Source organism: Mastigoproctus giganteus, chromosome 14 (assembly GCF_048544385.1).
Source record: "Mastigoproctus giganteus isolate SK-2022 chromosome 14, ASM4854438v1, whole genome shotgun sequence".
Taxonomy (NCBI): Eukaryota; Metazoa; Arthropoda; class Arachnida; order Uropygi; family Thelyphonidae; genus Mastigoproctus; species Mastigoproctus giganteus.
Genome location: NC_143588.1, coordinates 52,817,454 through 52,840,104, shown reverse-complemented (window position 1 = coordinate 52,840,104; position 22,651 = coordinate 52,817,454). Strand labels below are relative to the sequence as shown.

The 22,651-nt window shown below is 37.2% G+C and overlaps 1 protein-coding gene across 1 annotated transcript in view; it reads right to left on the bottom strand.

Annotated features, from left to right (window-relative positions):
- The window catches only part of LOC150075137 (carnitine O-palmitoyltransferase 1, liver isoform-like), a 317,335-nt gene that overhangs the window by 81,195 nt on the left and 213,489 nt on the right, over positions 1–22,651 (bottom strand). Inside the window, exons 13-14 of the mRNA XM_090388328.1 lie at positions 17,741–17,812; positions 12,693–12,853 (exon numbers count right to left, since the gene is read on the bottom strand). Of these exons, the coding sequence (XP_090244454.1) occupies positions 12,693–12,853; positions 17,741–17,812 (233 nt within the window). The remainder of the gene's footprint in view (positions 1–12,692; positions 12,854–17,740; positions 17,813–22,651) is intronic.

Below are 22,651 nucleotides of genomic sequence, written 5' to 3'. Positions count from 1 at the left end.
AAGTAGTTAGGCCACCATGTCGAGATATAAAAGGAGTAAAAGTACAAAACATATGAACAAAGGAATGCCAAATGAATTTTAAATTCGATTAAAAAGGTTTACTGATTTTAAAAAGTTAAAAACAGCAGACACATTGTCATTGTCGGATAAAATCTGACTGAGTGTATAAGGCTTAGCCAGAGGACTAAAAGCAGTAAAATAAAAATCACGTTCGTGTCTAAAACGTGGACACTCGGTTAAAATGTGGCGTATGCTTAAATAGGTGTCACAATTCTCACACATAGGACAGTCATCTGCCCTCAGCAAAAAAGCATGTGTAAGATGACTGTGTCCTATGCAGAGCCGAGCTAAAACAACTTCCTCTCTGCGATTCCTGCACAGACTAGACTGCCAATGTCAGATTACAGGCTTTATCTGATAGAGCTTGTTTGTGACTTGCTCATGCCAGGATTGTTGCCATTGGGACAGTAATTTATCGTGTATTAACTGCCTGTAGTCTGTATAGGGGACTAACAGGCAATAAGTGTTGTGGGGTTCAGGTGACCTGGCCGCAGCATCTGCCAGTTCATTTCCCACTATCCCGATGTGGCTTGGAATCCAGCAGAAACGAATGTCAAATGAACACTCAAACAAGGAATGCAACGTCTGCTGAATCCGGGTCACAAATGGATGAGGATTATACCTCCTACCCGATAAAGCCTGCAGTGTACTTAAGAGAATCAGTGTGCACCATATACTTTTGATACCTATGGGTTTTAATGTGGTCCAAGGCTAACTCTATAGCATACAACTCAGCTGTATATATGCTACATTGTTGGGGAATCTTTCCAGTTATAGAAAGACCTGGAAAGATAGCAGCAGATCCAACAGGCAACTCCCACTTCGAGCCATCAGTGAAGACAGGCAAGAAGTCGGAGTATTCGGCCCGGTGGGCAGCATAGAGTTGGTGGTAGATAGAAGATGGAGTTATGGACTTACCCCAATTTTTAAGGGAGAAGTCGCATGATGGTAGGCGAGCATGCCAGGGTGGAAGTGGTTGCCTTGGTGACTGGGCAACATTGTCTACCATGATGTTGAGCTCTCTGAGCAGCTCTTGGACACGGATACCAAAAGGCCGATTGGCAGTCTGACGAGTATTATATAGGTTTTCTCATCGTGGCTTGAAAACGGATGTCCACGTAGGGTTGTCTGGCAGGGATTTTAATTTAAGTGTATATTTTAAAGACAATTGCTTTCGTCGAAATGACAGTGGCGGTTCAGTTGCTTCAACATATAAACTCTGGACAGGGGATGTTCTAAATGCTCCAGTAGCGATACGAATGGCTTGGTGGTGAACTGGGTCCAGCCACCTAAGTACACAGTTTCTAGCCGATGCGTACACTTGGGACCCATAGTCTAGTTTAGATCGGACAAGTGCACGGTAGAGGCTGAGTAAAGTAGAGCAGTCTGCTCCCCATTTATTCGAGGAAATAGAGCGTAGAAGATTCAACCCTCTTGTGCACTTTGTCCGCAGTTGACGAATATAAGGTAAAAATGTCAACTTCTTGTCGAAAATGAGCCCCAAGAATTTTGTCTCGGGTGCTACTGGAATGATGTCTTGTCTGAGTTTTAGTTCTGGTTCAGGGTGAAGGTTCCGTTTGCGACAAAAGTGTACGCAGACTGTCTTCTGTGGCGAGAACCTAAACCCACTAGTCACTGCCCAAGAGTTGACGTGGTCTATGGCATGCTGCAATTGCCTTTCAATGACCCTCATATTGCATGATTGCAAAAAGATGCTAAAGTCATCTACAAAGAGGGCACTGTTTACGGTTGGAGGAAGTTGTTCAGTTATAGAGTTAACTTTGATTGCAAAAAGCGTAACGCTTAAAACTGATCCTTGTGGAACTCCCTCTTCTTGGCAGAATGGCCGGAAGAGGGTGGATCCTACACGAACTTGAGAAGACCGGTCTGTAAGACCGGTCTTCCCAAGTTCGTGTAGGATCAAAGTTTTTGATTGCCCTCTTTATCAAAGTTTTTGATAAAGAGGGCAATGTGTCCTCTAAGACACAAGTTATGTATGTCTTTTAGAATTCCATATCTCCAAGCCGTGTCATATGCTTTTTCCATATCAAAGAAAACCGACACCTGGTGCTCACGTTTCAGGAAAGCATCACGTATAGATGTTTCCAAGCAGATTAAATGGTCAAGTGTTGACCTGTTCCTTCGGAAGCCACACGAGATTCGATGCATTAAGCTGTCTAACTCAATGTTAATGGCTTTCTTCTTCTTGCTAAGATTAGACCCATGAGAGGGCATAAATTTAAATTGAGAAAAGATGTACAGAAGTCTGCTTTCAGCCAACTGGTGGTTGACTGCTGGAACAAGCTTCCATCCATTTGTTGTGGAGGTGGATAGTTTGAATAAATTCAAAGAAGAACTAAAACTATTTGGAGTGAATGAATAGGTGAAATGTTTTTTTTTTTTGTTTTTTTTTTTGCTGATACTGAATAAGCTCACTTTCTTCCATGATTTGCTACTACTAATATTATATCACTCTAAAAAAGGAGAATGGACTCTCATGACATTTCATGAAAATATATCTATAACAGTTGAGTTATTAGATGTAGATGGACAATGAAATAATATTTACCAGATTTTGGGATGGCTCTACAAACCTTTTTAAAGGACCCAAATATAAAATTTCATGAAACCCCATCCACTGGAAGTAGAGTTATTACATGCAGATGGATGGGCAAAGAAATAATAATTACTGGATTTCTACTGGTTCAGTTTTAATTAACATATTTGCGAGCTTTATAAGATGCTGCGGCATGGAAGACTCGCCCTAATTTTGGAACGGTAAATTTAAGGGAAAAAAAAAAAAAAAAAAAAAAACCTCTTGAAAAAAATTTATTGTTAATACAACAGAAATTTAAAATTCAATAAAAATTAAACCCAAAAGCCAATAAAGAAAGGTACAGGATTATTACTCTTATTATTTTAGTATTATTCAACTTCAGATTCATTACTGACTTGATCATCGTTATCCTCAACATCACTATCATCTTCACTAGTATCACTGTCACCCTCATACAATAAATTATCTTCAGTGCCATCCATTGCATTACTAATACCACATTTTTTAAAGGACTTGACCACAATTTCAGTCTTAACATCATACCATGACTTCAGCACCCATTCACACACTTGTGCTACTGATGGACTTTTCATCCTTCCCATAGGCGTCGTATCATGGTTCCCCTATGTCATCCATTTATTCCATTGCTCCCACACATTATTCCTGAATGGCTTACTGATGCCGACATCTAACAACTGTAACTGGGAAGTTAAGCCACCGGGAATTACTGTCAATTCTGTGTTCATCATTTCGGCCAGTTGTTTGATGTTTTCAATCCCATCTGCTGTAAACTGATCCCATACTAGTAGTGCATTTTTACGGAGTGGTCCACCAGGATGCTTGGACCAAACTTTTACAAACCAATCCTTGATACATTCCTGATCCATCCTTCTCTTCAGTTGTACAAGTATGTCAATTCCATTTGGCAGTTTATCTTTCGGTAAAGTTTTTCTTTTAAAAATTAAGATTGGCAGAAGTTTGGTCTCATCAGCACAATAAGTTAAAACTGCAGTGTAGTGGATCTTTTTGCGGCCAGTGATTTTAATAGTTATAGATTTCTGCACTCTCTCGACTTACGATTTTATTGGATGGCCCATCAAAAGTCAACAGAATTTCATCCATACTCCCACAGGAACTAGTAGTTGTTGGTGACTCTATTGTCAGGGAAGCGGGGAACATGCTTTGTAAAAAGGACAGGTGGAATAGGACCAGGGTATGTCTGCCAGGGGCAAAGGTTGATGACGTTGTAGAGCAGATATCATCTTTTAAGGGCACAAAAGGTGATATAGTTGTACACGTTGGCACTAATGATATTAAGAGTAGGAGACTGGCGGAATTACTTAGCAAGTACAGGTCACTGTTGAAAAAAAGCCGTGAATTAGGGTTGAATTTGAAAGTGTCTGCAATTCTGCCCAGACACGATAGGAGGGAGTATATGATGAGAGCCTTGTCGATCAATTCGGCCCTGGAGGGATTGTGCAAGGCTCAAGGGGTAGAATTTTTTTCAGTCTGGACTGTACTTGTTAACAGGAGAGATTGCTTCTACAGGGATGGGATACACTTAAATAGAAAGGGTGCAAGAATTTTTGCTGATGCTGTCGAGGCAGAGTTAGGTGGGTCGGAAAACTGCTAGTTGGGGGGGGATATAAGGACTAATAGATTAACAGTAGCCACTGGCAGAGGTGGAAGTGATTCTTGCACTGCTTCTATTGAAATGAGCAGCAGAAGCCTGAAAAACAAGATGCAGGATATTTCAGAGACTGCTGGGAGTCATTGCGGTACAAGTAAACACATGGGTTGTGTTAGGGTAGCCAAGAATAGAAACAGGTGCATGTATACCTGCGTGTACACCAATGCTAGGAGTTTGGTAAATAAATTTGATGAATTTGAGGTATTGCTCAAAACATCAAAGGCAGATATTGTTGGGATATCAGAGACGTGGTGTCACACAGATATAAGGAATGCGGAATTGGAATTTGAGGAATACAATGTGTATAGAAAGGATAGAGAGGGGAGGAGGGGTTATGCTATTAGTTAAGAAACACAAAGTCCAAGGAAGTGAAGCCAGTCAACATCGATGGACAGGGCAGTGTCGAGTCAGTTTGGTGTGACATAAGCATAGGGAAATCAAAATTGAGAGTAGGAGTGTGCTATAGGCCTAATGACTCTGATGAGTATAATAAGATATTGTACAGGGAAACAGAGTGGGCCAGTAAATCAGAGAGTCTTATAATGGGGGATTTTAATTTCCCAGATACTGATTGGAATTTGTGGATTGGTCACTCGCACACTAGCAAGGCTTTTGTGGATTTATTGGATGATTGTTTTCTACATCAGCATGTTCGTGAGGCAACAAGAGGGAGCAATACTCTTGATCTGATTATCAGTAGTGATTCTTCATGCATTAAGAATCTGCAGATAAATGAACCACTAGGTGGCAGTGATCACAGTGTGTTGAAGTGGGATTTACTCAAGGAGGTAACTACCATCAGAGGTAAAGGGAAGGGTTTTTGTTTTCGTAAAGGCGACTATGATGGTCTGAGACAGTATTTAAATTCTATACAGTGGGACCAACTGATGATGTTACCAACAGCAAACTCAAAATGGGAAGCATTCAAGGAACTAATCTTGGAGGCTACCAGGCTTTACATACCAACTAAGAAATATTGTTCAAGGTTTAGGCGTAAATGGTTGTCAGATGAACTAATGAGACATGTGGCAGAGAAGAAAAAAGCATGGGATACATACAAATTAATGGGTGACATGGAAGCCTATGATAGATATAAGTTGGTCTGTAACCAAGTCACAAAGGAGATTAGGCAGGCAAAGGCAGACTACGAAAAATCCTTGGCAAAGGATGCAAAGAAAAACAGAAAAGAGTTCTTTACCTATTTAAACTCAAGAAGGAAAGGGATGAATCAGATTGGTCCACGGATATTGATGGTTCAACGGTTGAGGATCCTGCTCAGGTGGCTAACAATCTAAACGAGTATTTTACATCTACATTCACGCATGAGGAGTTATTCAGGAAGGAGAATGATGTAGGTAAAGTAAACATTGGCAGTGAGCTGGATGATTTTGTAATAACTGAGAGGAAAGTGGAGGAGAGATTGTTGAGGATAAACATAAAAAAGGCACCTGGGGTGGATGGGATCTATCCAGTTATATTAAAGGAGGCAGCAAAGGAAGTAAGCAAACCCCTAGCCTTCTTTGGACTCTGGGGTGGTACCCATAGACTGGAGATGTGCAAATGTAACCCCAATTCACAAAGGAGGATCAAAGGCTGACACAAGTAATTATAGACCTGTTAGTTTAACTTCTGTTCCAGGTAAATTAATGGAGGCACTGGTTAAAGAGCCACTGCAGGATCATCTAGACAAGAATTCAGTTATAGCTCAGACGCAGCATGGTTTTGTTAAGGGCAGGTCTTGCCTGACCAATTTGATTGGATACTATGATGTAGTCACAAAAGAACTAGATGATAGGAATAACTTTGATATTATATATTTGGATCTTAGAAAGGCTTTTGATACTGTTGCACATGGAAGACTGCTGCACAAATTGGAGCAGTGTGGCATTGGAGGCAAATTGCTGCTATGGATAAGGGGATGGTTGATTGGCAGAAGACAGAGAGTGGTAATCAATGGACACTGCTCAACATGGACTAATGTTATTAGTGGAGTTCCTCAGGGTTCAGTGTTGGGTCCGTTGTTGTTTTCGGTGTTTATGAATGATATTGATGATGGGATATCAAGTTTAATGTCCAAGTTTGCAGATGATAAAAAGTTGGCAGGGTTGTTAAGACCATCACTGACGCTATGCTGCTGCAACAGGATCTGGAAAGGTTGAACAGATGGGCTGAGAGGTGGCAAATGAAGTTTAACGTTGACAAATGTAAAGTACTACATATGGGAAACAGTAACCCCAGAGCAACGTATCAACTCTGCGGTACTACACTGACAGTGGGGGAGAATGAAAAGGACCTGGGGGTAATTGTGCAGGCAGATATGAAGTTCTCTGAGCAGTGCAGACGAGCTGCAAGAGTAGCTCATGGTGTCTTGTCAATGATATACAGGAATTTTTCTAGCAGGGATAGGGAGGTGATTATTCCCTTGTATAGGGCAATGGTCAGGCCACACCTAGAGTACTGTATACAGGTCTGGAGGCCTCATTTCAAGAAGGATGTAGAGCTGCTGGAACGGGTACAGAGAAGGGCAACAAGATTAGTGAATGGAACAAAGGGTTGCTCTTACGAAGAAAGGCTTAAGTTTTGCAAATTACAGAGTCTGGAGACTAGGCACCGGCGAGGTGATCTGATAGAGGTGTACAAGGCTTTGAATGGTTTGAGCATGCTCAATGCCAATGGGATTTTTCATCTTGCTCAGAATAATTAGCTCAGAGGGCATAAATTCAAATTGAGGAAGGACGGATGTCGGATAGATGTGCGGAAATTTGCCTTTGGCCAGCGGGTGGTTGGTTGGTGGAACCGACTTCCATCACTTGTTGTTGAAGTTGATAGCCTAAACAAATTTAAGGCTCAACTGGACAAGTAATTCGAGCGAACGGAGGGGTGAAATGGGAGTGGTGTGTTTTTTTTTTGTTTTTTTTGGCTGATGCTGAATAAGCTTGCTTTCTTGCATCATATGCCTCTACTAATGCTAATGCTAAATTTAGCTAAGTTCATAGTTGCTTCGTTTTCTAGCATTATGAACAAATTTATGGAAATTAATATTTTCTGTTCATACTCAGCAGGCATTCTCTGGGCTATTCTAGTTCTTATGCTTAAACTTAACCTATTTCTTTTCATGAAGCGATAACACCAAGATTCGGTTCCTTTAAAGGCATATATCCCAATATCAGCTCCTGTTTCCATGCTTCTACTATTATCATTTTAGTACTCACTGCAATACACATGTCTCTAAGTTCCATTATCCAACTACACAAGTTTTCTTCCAAATTTGGCCGTTTAGGTGGAATTTTACGAAGGTTGTGCCATTTTATCAGCTTCTTGTAATAAAACTTCCTGCTTCTTCCACTAACGAATCTTCTTCTCAGTAAGCAGTGGTCCGAAATTTTGTTCTGCTGCTCTGAATCTCTTGTTCTTTGGCATATTGTATTACTTTTAGCAATACGAAATTTTTAGAAATTTTCAAGTACCGTGTTAATAGACTAGAAAAGAATAGCGAAAGCTTAAAAAGCGGTACTCACCTTGAAATTAATCTGCGATGGTTTACTTAGGTAGCGTGGTTAATGTTTACGTTGAATTGTTAAATTGAAAAATTAAAAGGGAGGGAAGTAAGTAAAAGTTGAATGAGTTAAATGGGCGCAAGGAAACAGAAGTGTACACATCCAATCCTTGGTTGTCATCGAAATAAAAAAGAAGAATAATTAAAAACTATGTAAGTGAATCCGGTGAAGCCAATAGTCTCAAATTACTTTTAGCATAAATCCAATAGTATAATTTGGCCTTCCTGATGCTGCTGCCATTGATTAGGGTTAAATGTATAACTGGAAATCACTTGTTACTCCAACAACAGCCTGGTAATTACTGTAAAGTGTACTAATGTATAGCAGTTAACTATTCAATAACTACTATATGTTAACTCTCGGTTTTGTGCATGTAGTATTGCCACTTTCAGCTTCTAAGACACAGGGTGATTTTTTTAAGGTATTTATACGGGGAAAAAAGTGTCTTATAAGCCGACAAATACAGTAAATTTGAGTTGGCTCTACAAATCTTTCTAAAATGCCCAAATATAAAATTTCATAAAAATTTCATCCATCAGGAGTGCATTTATTACGTGAGAATAGAGAAAAAAAAAAAAAAAAAAAAGACAGAAAGAAAGAAAAAGAAACAATAACTGCCGGATTTCTATTGGTCCAATTTTGATGAAATTTGGAATGGCTTGACAAACATTTTTAAAAGGTCTGAATATAAAATTTCATCACTGAAAGTTGAGTTATTACATGCAGATGAACAGACAAACAGACAGAATGGCATGTTCAGACAATAGGTGCTAGTTAACACTGCATGCATCTTTTGTGAATCAATGTGACCATCCATGACATTTGTGGCATTGTAGGACCATCATACGGCACATGTCAGTGGGAGTGGAACGCCAGTGCTACCCGAACCGCCACCAGCCTGAATCCTGTCCCTCAGATCATGAGGGTAAGGGCATGGCATTGACACAGTTGACCTTCACAGGCGAGCCCTACGATCCTGACAATCCCTTCCAGGACAGCCCATCTTGTCGAAGCAAGGGCCAAGGTGGTGTATTGAAGCTGGGCCCCTCAACCACCAGGATCCCCCATTCCTAATTTCCACAGGTTGCAGTGAACAGCAAACATGCCAGATTCCGGTGATGTTAGCCTAGAATCTAGGCTGTGGGTGTTGAATTCCAGTGATGCTAATTTGGAGGACCTGCAGTGTCACTGGGAGGTCCCCTCACCACGTACAAGTGCCCATGTTGAGGAGCACATTCAAGGTAGTAAAAAACGAAAAAACCTTGAGGTAATTATACAGCACAACAAGGAACTCTCTAGATAGTGTAGACAGTCTGCTAGGACAGCACATAATCTGTGAATGATATAACAGAATTTTGCCAACAGGTACAACTGGGTAATCCCTACCCACTTGTATAAGGCAATGGTTGGAAAACAATTTGAGTAGTGCACAGAGGCCTAGAAGCCTCATTTTAGGAAGGAAGCAGATCTGTTGGAACAGAGACAGAAAAGCAACAAGATAAGTTCTTAACAAGGAAGATTTCCGTTCTACAAACTGCAGCACTTGGAAACTAAGTACTTGAGAAGAGACTTTACTGAAGTGTTTAATGGTTTAAATGGATTCATTAAACTAAATGCTGATAGCATACTTACTCTTTCTCTGACAAAAACATAAGGAGACAAATTTAAAATAAGAGGGTAAAAATAATTGAAAAAGAAAAGTTATAGGAAAGGTGTGTGAAAATTTGCTTTCAGCCAGAGGGTAACTGACCGTTGGAATAAATTTCCATATGATACTATAGAAGTGAGCAGGTCAAATAAATTTAATGAAAGGCTAGAAAAACTGATACAGTCAGTCCTCGTATAGCACGATAGTTGTGTTCCTAGAAACCCTCGTGCAATGCAAAATCGTGCAATATAAACAACAGGCCCTATGGGAAATATAGGGTTAGGTGCCGATAACCCAAGATTGAACACGCATTTGTAACCAAAACATTACCAAACACAATAAATAATTGTAATAAAATACGTAAGTATTTTATTACAATTATTTATTATTATACGTAATAAAATACGTATTTCGTTACGACTATTACGTAATAAAATGTTGCTAATGCTTTTGCTTCTATCGTAAGCAAACTTTTTTGTTCGATTTTCTATCCAAACAGATGACAGCCATTCCATCTCTTCCAATTCTTTGTGTCTTAATCTAATGGATTTTAATTACACTTTGAGTTGTTCCTGCTATGAAAGTTGTTTTTATTTTCTCTGCATTCTTTGTAATTCTCGGCGTTGCCTCATTTAGGTCTGTAGCACGTGCAATATCACATGGTCTTTCATTTTGCTCAAAGAGTTTCACAATTTCATATTTTTTCTCTATCAACAGAAGCGGACTGGCCATAAGCCTTACCGGGAAAACCCCGGTGGGCCGGAGGCCAGTGTGATTTTGGCCATAAACACTAGTATGAGGTCACTACAAATTTTCCCCGTTAAGAATTTTTGACCCAGTCCGCCTCTGTTTATCGATATTGCTTTTGTTTTTCTCTGTGAATCTGCAGTGTCTTCACCAGGACACTTCCTTTTCACACCTTTTAAGTATTTTACTCATTTTTAGGAAATAAGGCACAATTACAAAACAAGGAGGCACTGCTTGATACACATAAACAAAGCTGCGCGCAAGTAGCAACAGAATAAACAACAGCGTAAAGGCAGAGAAACACTATTAACACCTAACATTTTACTAAAGCACATTTCTAGGGGTTACTACCATAAAACAATAAAAACAATTTCCAGTTGCGTTTCTGCTAGTGGAATCTGTTATAAACTCTATCTAATTGCATTTGCGATTATACTGATAGCTGGAATTGTTGGTTTTCACGTCATTATGGTGAAACACGTTTCCCCTTCACTGATACAAAAAACAAAAATACATTTTCAGAATCTTTTGTTCATTCCTATCGTGTTGTGTTCAGTTGGGGTGATTCCGCATTCGACTGCCATTTCTTGTAAACACAAAGACGAATCGTGCATAAGCGAATTCGGTTTGTGTTATATAAGATATCGTTCCCCTATTTATGAATCGTGTATGATTGAATTTGTGTGTGGGTTGGGTTGATTTTGATTTTTGTGGCGCAAAAACAGCAAGGTTATAGCGCACCATGGAAAGAATAAAATTCAAAAAAGATTAGACTTGTTAGTTTTAAAAAAGGTTACTTCGTCTAAAGTTGCATAAATATATATATATAGTGGAAATGGCAAATAGTTAACAGTTATAAACGTAAGATAATTAATTATAATGGTGATACAATCAGTGAAAACCTAAACAAAGAACCTAACAAGGGAGAGAAGAGCTGATTAATGCCATCAATGTCTAGATAAAACATTACATCAGTCTTAATATCTATGAACATATTGTGAATGAGCAGGTGGTAACTAAGTGCTGTGATAGCTGTCATAGCTGTCTCTGGTCCATGGTAATAACCTGGTAGGGAAACAATGGTTATATGCAAAAATGAAACATATATATATATATATATATATAAGGATAATTACTAAATAACTATGTCAAGCCAATTGTAGTAAAGATAGGGTGTAAAGATTGTAGTAAAGATTTCTTTTGTAAGGGTTAGCCCTCAATAAAGTCCTTTGCAATGTGTCCACTCTATCTTTACTACAATTGGCTTGACATAGTTATTTAGTAATTATCCTTATATATATATATATATATATATGTTTCATTTTGGCATATAACCATTATGTTTCCCTACCAGGTTATTACCATCGACCAGAGACAGCTATGACAGCTATCACAGCACTTAGTTACCACCTGCTCATTCATATATATATATATATATATATATATATATATATATATGCACAGACATATCAATACATAAAATCAGTATAATGATAAAAGCAAATTGTATATTTCATATGAGTGTATACATATTGATCGATTTTAAAAATTTAAAAACTGCTGATACATTGTCATTTAAAATCTGACTGAGTGTATATGGCTCAGTCAGATGGATAAAAACGCTAAAACGAGCATTTATAAAACTAGTACAATTGCATAAAATGTGTTGGACGGATAAAACGGTGTCGCATTGCTCGCACATAGGAGGGTCATCAGCCCTCAGCGAATTCGTGTAGTGTAAACACGTGTTATACGAGAACTGACTGTATATGGAACATAGAGATGACATACGTAGATTTATTTTTTATTTTTATTTTTCTTTTGTGTTTATACTATGTAAGCTTGCTTCCTTGTATCATGTCATTATTAATACTAAGTTGGGCCAGTAAGAATGTTATTACTAGTACTCAGATGTGAGCAGTAGCAGACGATACAGGATTCAGTTTTCTACGAGTCAAGGGTTTTTTCATGTGTCTCTCTTTTACTCATTAACATTTACAAATGGCTCATCATTTAATTTCCTAATATCTGTTATTTTTAATAATGAATAGACAATTTCTTACTTTTCAAGAATGAATAAAAAAAAAAAAAAAATTCATGCAAACTGATTACAGACCACATGCTTATTCCCATGTCGTACACTCCATTAGTTTCTCCTCCTATAATAAAAATCTGAAATACATTTTATGCAGATTAACAAACAACTTTCCTTTCCTTTTATATATCATTTAGCTTTAGCATTATCAAATTAACTCAAATTTCAAGTAATATATAACAATATAACAAAAATTCCAAGTAATATAATAAAAAAAATTTTGCAATTTTTTTTTTTTTCTTTCAGTAATAACAGAAGTTGAGATTAAAAAGTAAATATGAAGAACCATTTATTAAGCACTTTTCAAGTCTTACAAAAACAGATATAAGCATACTTACTTTACAAAATCTGCACTTTCAGTAGTACAGGAGCGTACTGTCTCTGTCCTTCCGCACAAGTACATTCTGGTCATTGAAGCTTCATATGTCTGAACAAATTTATTGTATTTTTTATAATATGCCAATTGTAGCCCCAGTTGAATGAAAGCATCAGGAGAAACCTATTTTTAAATTTAAAATTTTTAAAAATTAGAAAACAACTTTTGATGCAGTAGTTCTAAATGTTAATCTCATTGCAGAATCAAGCACTAAATCGACTGAATTATTTAACATTTGCTTTCAATATCAACTCAATTTTTAATAGATTATCTATATGAAGTAAATTAAAAATATAGAAATATAAGACCATGAGCCTTTAGACTTTCACGCCATTCATATAGTTAGACTAGCAAAACAGAAAGCTACTTATTATTATAAAAAAGAAATGTAAAAATCTGCTTAAAACATTTCTTTACAAATGTTACAGGTAGAATTTAATATACAGTGTCCATAATATGTAACTTTTGCATAACAAATGCACATAATGTTAATGGCAGATTGTATTCAAATAGTCCTTCAGGTTTTACAGAATGCAGAAATAAAAAAAATAAATAAATAAAAAGTTGCAAAATGCCAGTGGGATCACCCTACAAATCCATAAATAAGTAAAGATTTCTGAAATATTTGGAAGGAAGATAGAATCACCTTAAAATAAAGTGGTGGTAGTGGTAGTTATTTTCTGTATTTTTTTTTTTTTTTTTTCCTATAAGCATTTAATACCTATGGAGCAATCATGTTTCCCAAAGTAAAGACAGTGCAATATGCTTTTTCACTGCATGTATAGTATAATTATAAATTTTGTTATTTATTTTATTTTATAATTTTTTTGTGATCTCACTTCTCTTAGATCAGGCACTTTGTGTAATTTTCATTTCATTTTCACAGACACTTTATTTATGTTACAAACCACACATTCTATATATATATATATATATATATATACACACACACGGAGTCCTTTAAATCGATGTTGATATTTATTGAGGGAATGGTTCGTTAAAACAGAACAAAAGACTACACTCAGTTTGAAGTAGAAACAACCGGTTTTGAGTTAGGGTGTTAAACAGATTAGTTTCATACCTATTAAGAAATATTGTTCAAGGTTTAGGCCTAAATAGTTATCAAATGAACTAATGCGACTCATGACAGAGAAGAAAAATGCATGGGATACATATAAATTATCAAGCGACTCAGAAGCCTATGGCAGATATAAGCTAGTCTGTAATCAGGTCACAGGTAGGCGAAGGCAGATTACAAAAAATCTTTGGCAAAAGATGCTAAGAAAAACAGCAAGGATTTCTTTACTTACATAAACTCTAAAAGGAAGGGGATGAATCTGATTGGTCCACTTGATATCGATCGTTTGACTGTTGATGATCCTGCTCAAATAGCAAACAAACTGAATGAGTATTTTGCATCTACATTCACACATGAGGAGTTATTAAGGTTTGAAAATGGCAGAAGGTTATCAAATTGTAGCAGGATGCTTAATGATCTTGTAATAACTGAGAGCAAAGTGAAGGAGAAATTGTTGAAGTTAAACATAAGAAAGGCAGCTGGGGTGGATGGGATCTATCCAGTTATATTAAAGGAGGCTGTAAAGCAACTAAGCAAACCCATAACCATAATTATGAGAGCATCCTTGGACTCAGGGGAGGTCCCCACGGACTGGAGATGTGTAAATGTATCCCCAATTCACAAAAGGAGATCGAAGGGTGACACGAGTAATTACAGACCAGTTAGTTTAACTTCTGTTCCGGGTAAAATAATAGAGTCACTGGTTAAAGATGCACTGCAGAATCATCAACTAGACAAGACTGAAGCAATAATTCAGACACAGCATGGGTTTGTTAAGGGAAAGTCTTGTCTGACAAATTTGATAGGAAAGTATGATGTAGTTACAAAGGAACTGGATGCAAAAAATAATTTTGATATCATATATTTGGATTTCAGGAAAGCTTTTGACACTGTTGTGCATGGAAGACTATTGTACAAATTGGAGCAGAATGGTAATAAAGGTAAGTTGCTACAATGGATAAAAGGATGGTTGAGTGGGAGAAGACAGAGGGTGGTAATTAATGGGTGCTGCTCTTCATGGACTAATGTTATTAGTGGAGTCCCACAGGATTCGGTGTTGGGTCCTCTGCTGTTTTGTATATTTATCAATGATATTGATAACGTAAATCAAGCTTAGTGTCGAAGTTTGCAGATGATACAAAGGTTGGCAGGGTTGTTAATGACAGTAATGGCAGTGTGCTACTGCAACAGGATCTAGATAATTTGGGCAGATGGGCTAAGAAGTGGCAACTGAAGTTTAACCTTGACAAATGCAAAGTACTGTATATGGGTAGAAGTAACTCCAGAGAAACGTACCACATGGTACTACACTTAAGATGGTAGAAAATGAAAAAGACCTGGGAGTAATTGTGCAGTCAGATATGAAGTTTTCTGAGCAATGAAGACAGGCTGCCAGGGCAGGTCATAGGGTTTTGTCAATGATATATAGGAATTTTGCTAGCAGGGAAAAGGAGGTGATTGTCCCTCTGTATAAGGCAATGGTCAGGCCACGCCTTGAGTACTGCGTACAGGTCTGGAGGCCTCATTTTAGGAAGGATGTAGATTTGCTTGAGTGTGTACAGAGAACGGCAACAAAATTGGGGAGGGAAATGAATGGATCCTCTTACCAAGAGAGGCTTAAGTTCTGCAAATTTTTGCAGTGGCTGGAGACAAGGCACCTGCAAGGTGATCTGATTGAGGTGTATAAGGCCTTGAATGGGTTGAGCACGCTGAATTCTGATGGGATCCTTCCACTTGTTCAGATTACGAACCTAAGGGGGCATAAGTTCGAATTAAGAAAAGACAGATGTAGAAAAGATGTGCGGAAATTTGCCTTTACCCAGCCCATGGTTAATTGCTGGAACAAACTTCCATCTGTCATTGTGGAAGTTGATAGGTTGAATAAATTTAAGGAGGAACTAGACAGGCATTTGGAGGGAATGGTGTGATTTTTTTTTTTTTTTTTGGCTGATGCTGCATAAGCTCATACACTTGCTTTCTTGCATCAGATGCCACTACTACAACATCATTTCCACTTCTAGTGTTTTGCATTCATGAAGTGGGGTATGCAAATCAGATTTTTGCACAAAATATTATGCAAACTTTTTTTTTTGTTTATTTATATAATTAGCGAAGAAAATGTAACGCTGCAGCGAATGGATTGTTGCTCTGGTACACTAACTTTATTATATCTATAGAGATGTAGAAGAGCATTAAGGCTAGAAGTATAGTAAAATTTGATGAATTTGAAGTGTTGGTCAAGATATCAAATGCATATAATTGTTGGGATAGCAGAGATTTGGTGTCACACAGATATAAGGAATGGCGAACTGGAATTTGGGGAGTACAATGTGTACAGAAAAGATAGACAGGATAGGAAGGGAGGTGTTATGCTGTTAATAAAGAAAAACATAAAATTAAAAGAAGTGCGTCCAGTTGATATAGATGAATAGTGCACTGTTGAGTCAGTTTGGTGTGACATAAGCACTGCGAAAGCAAAAATAAGAGTAGGAGTGTGTTATAGGCCTAACGACTTGAATGAGTACAATGAACAATTGTACAGAGAAATAGAGTGGGCTAGTAAATCAGAATGTCATAATGGGGGATTTTAACTTCCCAGATATTGACTGAAACTTGTGGGTTGGTCACTGGCACACTAGTAACACTTTTGTGGATTTATTGGATGACTGTTTTCTGCAGCAGCATATTCGAGAGGCAACCAGAGAAGGTAATAATCTTGATCTGGTTATCAGCAGTGATCATTCGTGTATTAAGAATTTGCAGATTAATGTAATTAAATTTAGGAATAAGATTAACTCAATTCAGAGATCCATGTTGCTAACAATATTAAGAGTATGTAGAACCATCTCCACACATGCAATGCAGGTAATTGCTGACACCCTTCCGTTAGCTTTTCAGAAAGGTTTTAAATTCTGTACAGTAGGATCAACTGATGATGTTACCAACTTTGAATTCTAAATAGGAAGCCTTCTGGGACTTAATTTTGGAGCTTCTAGGCTTTTCATTTGAACTAAGCAATACTGTTCAAGGTTTAGGCCTAAATGGATGTCAGATGAATTAATGAGGTTCGTGGCAGAGAAGAAGAATGTATGAGATGCATATAAAGTATCAGTGACGCAGAAGCCTATGGCAGGTATAAACTAGTCTAATCAAGTCACAAAGGAGGTTAAGCAGATGAACGCAGATTACGAGAAATCTTTGGGAAGAGATGAATCAGATTGGACCACTTAACATAGATGGGTTTGACTATTGATGATCATGCTCAGGTAGCTGATAAATTGAATGAGTATTTTGCATTTACACATGAGGAGTTATTCAATGAGGGGAGTGCCAGAAGTTTATCGAACACTAACAGGGAGCTAAGTGATTTTGTAATAACTGAGAGCAAAGTGGAGGAGAAATTGTTGAAGTTAAACATAAGGAAGGCACCTGTTGTGGACAGCATCTATCCAGTTATATTAAAAGAGGGAGTAAAGGAAATAAGCAAACCCTTAGCCATAATTATGAGAGCTTCCTTGGACTCAGGGGAGGTCCCCCATGGACTGGAGGTGTGCAAATGTATCACCAATTCGGCTGATGCTGCATATGTCTGTGGGTGATCAGACATATTCCACAATTAAGATATGATATTACACCAGTCCACAAAATAAATGATCACCCAACAGAGATGTGGAATATGATGGATACCAGGAAAAAATACTGAATAAAAAGAATTTTAGTTATTGGGGAAAAACAGCAAAGAGCTTCTATGATTAACACACACTTTTTCTTTATGCTTTCAATAAACAACCTTTTGGTAAATTTCATTAACAAACCAATCAATCAAATCTATTCAGGGAAAATAGCAGTTGTGCACAAAATATACAAAATTTCTGAACACACAATGCTTGTTTCATTTTCTAATGCTATTATACCAAACATCACTTAATTACCTTGCACTTCTTTATGGCTCCTTTACCCCACTTATCATGATCAGCTACTATAAGGTCAATATCATCATTATTCTGAAATCATAAAAGGAATCTGTCAATATATTACTTGAATTATACTTATTCTAAATATTATTATTATTATTATCCTCATCATTACAGTTGGAAGTCCATTCGAATTACAGGGTAACAGCAACAAGGAATCAGACTGCTATAAAATAAGTGGTATAAAAATCTCAGAAAAGAGGCTAACAAAAAAGTTGCTGAGGCTGAAAGCTGTAAAACCCCATGGGTGAATGATAAAATTCTGTGATACTAAAATATGATGCCCACTGAAATTGTTAATGAGATCATCATTAAATTGTGGGGGAAGTAACACTTAGATGGGATAAGCACTAATGTCTCTTCCCAGTCCAAAAACAAGGTGCAAACTAGAGATTGCAGAATTTAACTTCTGTGATGAGAAAGATCATGGAGTCTGTATTGATATGACACAGTACCATCTAGATAAGAATGGTGTCCTTAATGAATCAAATCAATGTTTTGTGAAGGGGAAGTCTTGTCCAATTTGTTGAATTATAGGTTGAGATCATAAAATGGTTGGATGCAAAACACAACTTTAGCCTTCGCTAAAGCTTTTGACTAGTTCCTTATGAAAGGCTGTTATACAAAACAGAGCAAACGGGAGTTTTCTGGTAAAGTCCATCGTTTCATCAGGGGCTGGCTAAAAAAGGCAGGAGACAGAGGATAACCATAAATGACCATTCCTTGGAATGGAACAGTACAGAAAGTGGTACCACTCAGATATCAGCATTTGTCTGCCTCCTGGTTATAATCTTCCTTTACCCTTCATAGTAGTTGCATTACTATGATGGGTACATTTATAATTTCATAATAGATGTTCTTATTGATTTATTCAGAGATGTTATAAACTTGTTTTAAGTTTCTGGAAAAAATAGGAATGGCATAAATAATCATCACGTTCAACATTGATAGAATATTTGTACTGAGTGTTGGTGAGTATTCTATCAATGTAAGAAATATTCAATATGTATCTATTATGATTATTCTATTAATCAGTAGAATATTATTTATGGAAGGTTCATCACGGAATAATCTGATGCTCAATAATACGAGAATACTTAGCATTTCATATTGGTTTCCATGATATGTGTACTATATATTTTGAATAAATATTTCTTTTGAGAAATAATATGGCATTAGGGTAAATATACAGAAACAGTACACATAGATGAAACAAAATGGAAAACACATTAAAATGATGCCAATTTATGTTGAAAGCTATTATCTTTACAGGCCATATGCATGAATGTATATTCAAAAATTTCAAACATGAAAGGCAGAAAGGCTATCATAATTGAATATTTTATTTAGAAAGGACAAATAGTTCAATCACTTCTGGTTATTTAAACAATTTACACATCATTAATATGACTGGGACAAACCCATTTCATACATTTTTAGCAGTAAGTAGTAAGAGTTGTTCATTGTTGGAATAAGTTACCTCCATGGTAATTGAAGCTGTAAGCCCTATTCCATCTATTGCTAATATCATTCATATTAACAAAAGAAGAGGATTGAGAACTCATCAACTATGTGAAGACAAATGAATCTCTCTCTCTCTCTCTCTCTCTCTCTCTCTCTCTCTCTCTCTCACACACACACACACTTTCCAGATATTGACTGGAACTTGTGGGTAGGTCACTCACCCAATAGCAAAAATTTATTGGATGATTGTTTTTCTGCAGCAGCATGTTCAAGAGGCAACCAGAGAGGGTACTACTCTTGACCTGGTTATCAGCAGTGTTGTTTATTAGGGTATTAAGAATTTGCAGATAAAGGAACCACTAGGTGGCAGTGATCACAGTGTACTGATGTGGGATTTACTTAAAGAAATAATTACCATCAAGGGTAAAGGAAAGGATTTTTGCTTCCATAAATGTGACTACAGTGGCCTCAGACAGTTTTTAAATTCTACACAGTGGGACCAACTGATGATGTTACCAACAGCAATTTCTAAGTTGGAAGCATTCAAGGAATTAATCGTGGAAGCTACTAAACGTTTCATACCTATTAAGAAATACTGTTCAAGGTTTCGGTCTATATGGTTGTCAAATGAACTAATAAGACTCGTGGCAAAGAAGAAAAATGCATGGGATGCATATAAATTATCAGGTGACACAAAAGCCTATGGCAGATATAAGCTGGTCTGTAATCAAGTCACAAAAGAGATTAGGCAAGCGAAGACAGATTACGAGAAATCTTTGGCAAAGGATGCTAAGAAAAACAGCAAGGATTTCTTTACTTGTATAAACTCTAAAAGGAAGGAGAAGAATCGAATTGGTCCACTTGATATCGATGGTTTGACTGTTGATGATCCCGCTCAGATAGCAAACAAACTGAATGAGTATTTTTAATTTACATTCACACATGAGGAGTTATTAAGGAAGGAAAATGCCAGAAGTTTTATCAAATTAAAATGGAGTGCTTAATGATTTTGTAATAACTGAGAGCAAAGTGGAGGAGAAGTTGAAGTTAAACATAAGAAAGATGGTGTGATGGGATCTATCCAGTTATATTAAAGGAGGCAGCAAATGAACTAAGCAAACTCTTAGCCATAATTATGAGAGCACCCTTGGACTCAGGGGAAATCACCAAGGGCTGGAGATGTGCAAATGTATCCCCAATTCACAAAAGGGGATTGAAGGGTGACAAGAGTAATTACAAACCAGTCAGTTTAACTTCTCTTCTGGGTAAAATAATGGAATCACTGGTTAAAGATGCACTGCAGGATCATCTAGACAAGACTGCATCAATAATTCACACACAAGATGCATTTGTTAAGGGAAAATCTTGTCTAACAAATTTGATTGGATACTATGATGTTGTTACAAAGGAACCAGATGCAAAAATAATTTCATTTTATCATATACTTCAGGAAGTCTTTTGACACTGTTGTGCATGTACAGTAGTCTTCCATGCACAACAGTCTTTTGACACTGTTGTGCATGGAAGACTACTGTACAAATTGGAGCAGAATGGTATTAAGGGGAAGTTGCTACAATGGATAAAAGGGTGGTTGAGCAGGAGAAGACCGAGTGGTAATCAGTGGACGCTGCTCTTCGTCGACTAATGTTAATAGTGGAGCACAGTGTTTGATGTCGAGCCCACTGTAATTTTTTTATATTTATCAATAATATTGATGAAGGTATATCAGCCTTAGTGTCGAAGTTTGCAGATAATACCAAGGTTGACAGGGTTGTTAATGACAGTAATGGCAGTGTGCTACTGCAACAGGATCTAGAAAATTTGGGCAGATGGGCTGAGAAGTGGCAACTGAAGTTTAACATTGACAAATGCAAAAGTACTGCATGTGGATAGAAGTAACCCCAGAGGAATGTACCAACTGCATGGTACTACACTTAGAATTATAAAAAATGAAAAAGACGTGGGAGTAACTGTGTAGTCAGATATGAAGTTTTCTGAACAATGCAGACAGGCTACAAGAGCAGGTCATGTCAATGATATATAGGAATTTTGCTAGCAGGGAAAAGGAGGTGATTATCCCTTTGTATAAGGCAATGTTCAGATGGTCAGGCCATGCCTTGAGTACTGTGTACAGGTCTGGAGGCCTCATTTTAGGAAGGATATTTGCCAGAGTGTGTACAGAGAAGGGCAACAAGATTAATGAGGGGAACAAAGGAGTCCTCTTACCAAGAAAGATTTAAATTCTGAAAATTTTTGCAGCGGCTGGAGACTAGGCACCTGCAAGGTGATCTGATTCAGGTATATAAAGTCTTGAATAGGTTGAGCAAGCTGAATTCTGATGCGATTCTTCCGACTGCTCAGATTACAAACCTAACAGGGCATAAATTAAAATTGAGGAAAGACAATTGTAGAATAGATGTGCAAAAATTTGCCTTTAGCCAGCTGGTGGTTAATTGCTGGAACAAACTTCCATGTGTCATTGTGGAAGTTCATAGCTTAAATAAATTGAAGGAGGAACTGAACAAACTTTTAGAGGGAATGGAATGGTTGTGTGAATTTTTTTTTTTTTTTGGCTGATGCTACATAAGCTCATATTCTTGCTTTCTTGCCTCACATGCTTCTATTACTACTACTATACATTCATGTGAATGTTTTTAAACTTGATGATTACGTAGTCTAGCTAATACTAACTGATAGTTGAAATGATTTTATTTCTGTTTATGTTCTCCTATGGGTCAGAAAAATTTGCAAGATAGAGACAAAAATATTAGTGTTTGAGGTATCAAGCAGATTTAAATTCAAGGTGTGAGTAATTCTGCAACAATACTTTCTCATAATTACCACTCAGCTACAGTTGTGCTTCATGATAACTGAAATGAGGTTAGAAGTGAAATTATTACAATTAAAAGTGAACAAAGAGGCCCTTCATGAAGATTAGTGACTCAATAATGACAAGCAATGGATTACAAAGTTTTTGGGGTTTGTGATTTGAATGAAAAACATTACACTTAAATAACCATTCATAAACTTTTAGAGTTCAATAAAATTTCTAGTCCATATTATTGTTTGGAAACCACACCCAATACAGTAATTTTCATCTATATGTATTTGCTCATATGCAAACTAAAAGAAAATTAAGTGCCTCAGAGGATTTTTGCCATTCAAAACATATACACAGGCTTTTATCTATTGTGAAAAACAGTTAAAGATGCTCAACACACACTTCAATGAAGGGATTGCAAGATGTAGCTATTAAATAATGAGACTGCACACCAGCAACTACACACCAAGCACCACCTGTGAAATAAAGGAACAGTGGTTGACCTTGAATTGTTGTCTGTTAAGTCATTGCAACATGCTCATTTGCTTTTCAGTCAGACAGGTTTTCATTACCTTGAATTTCTG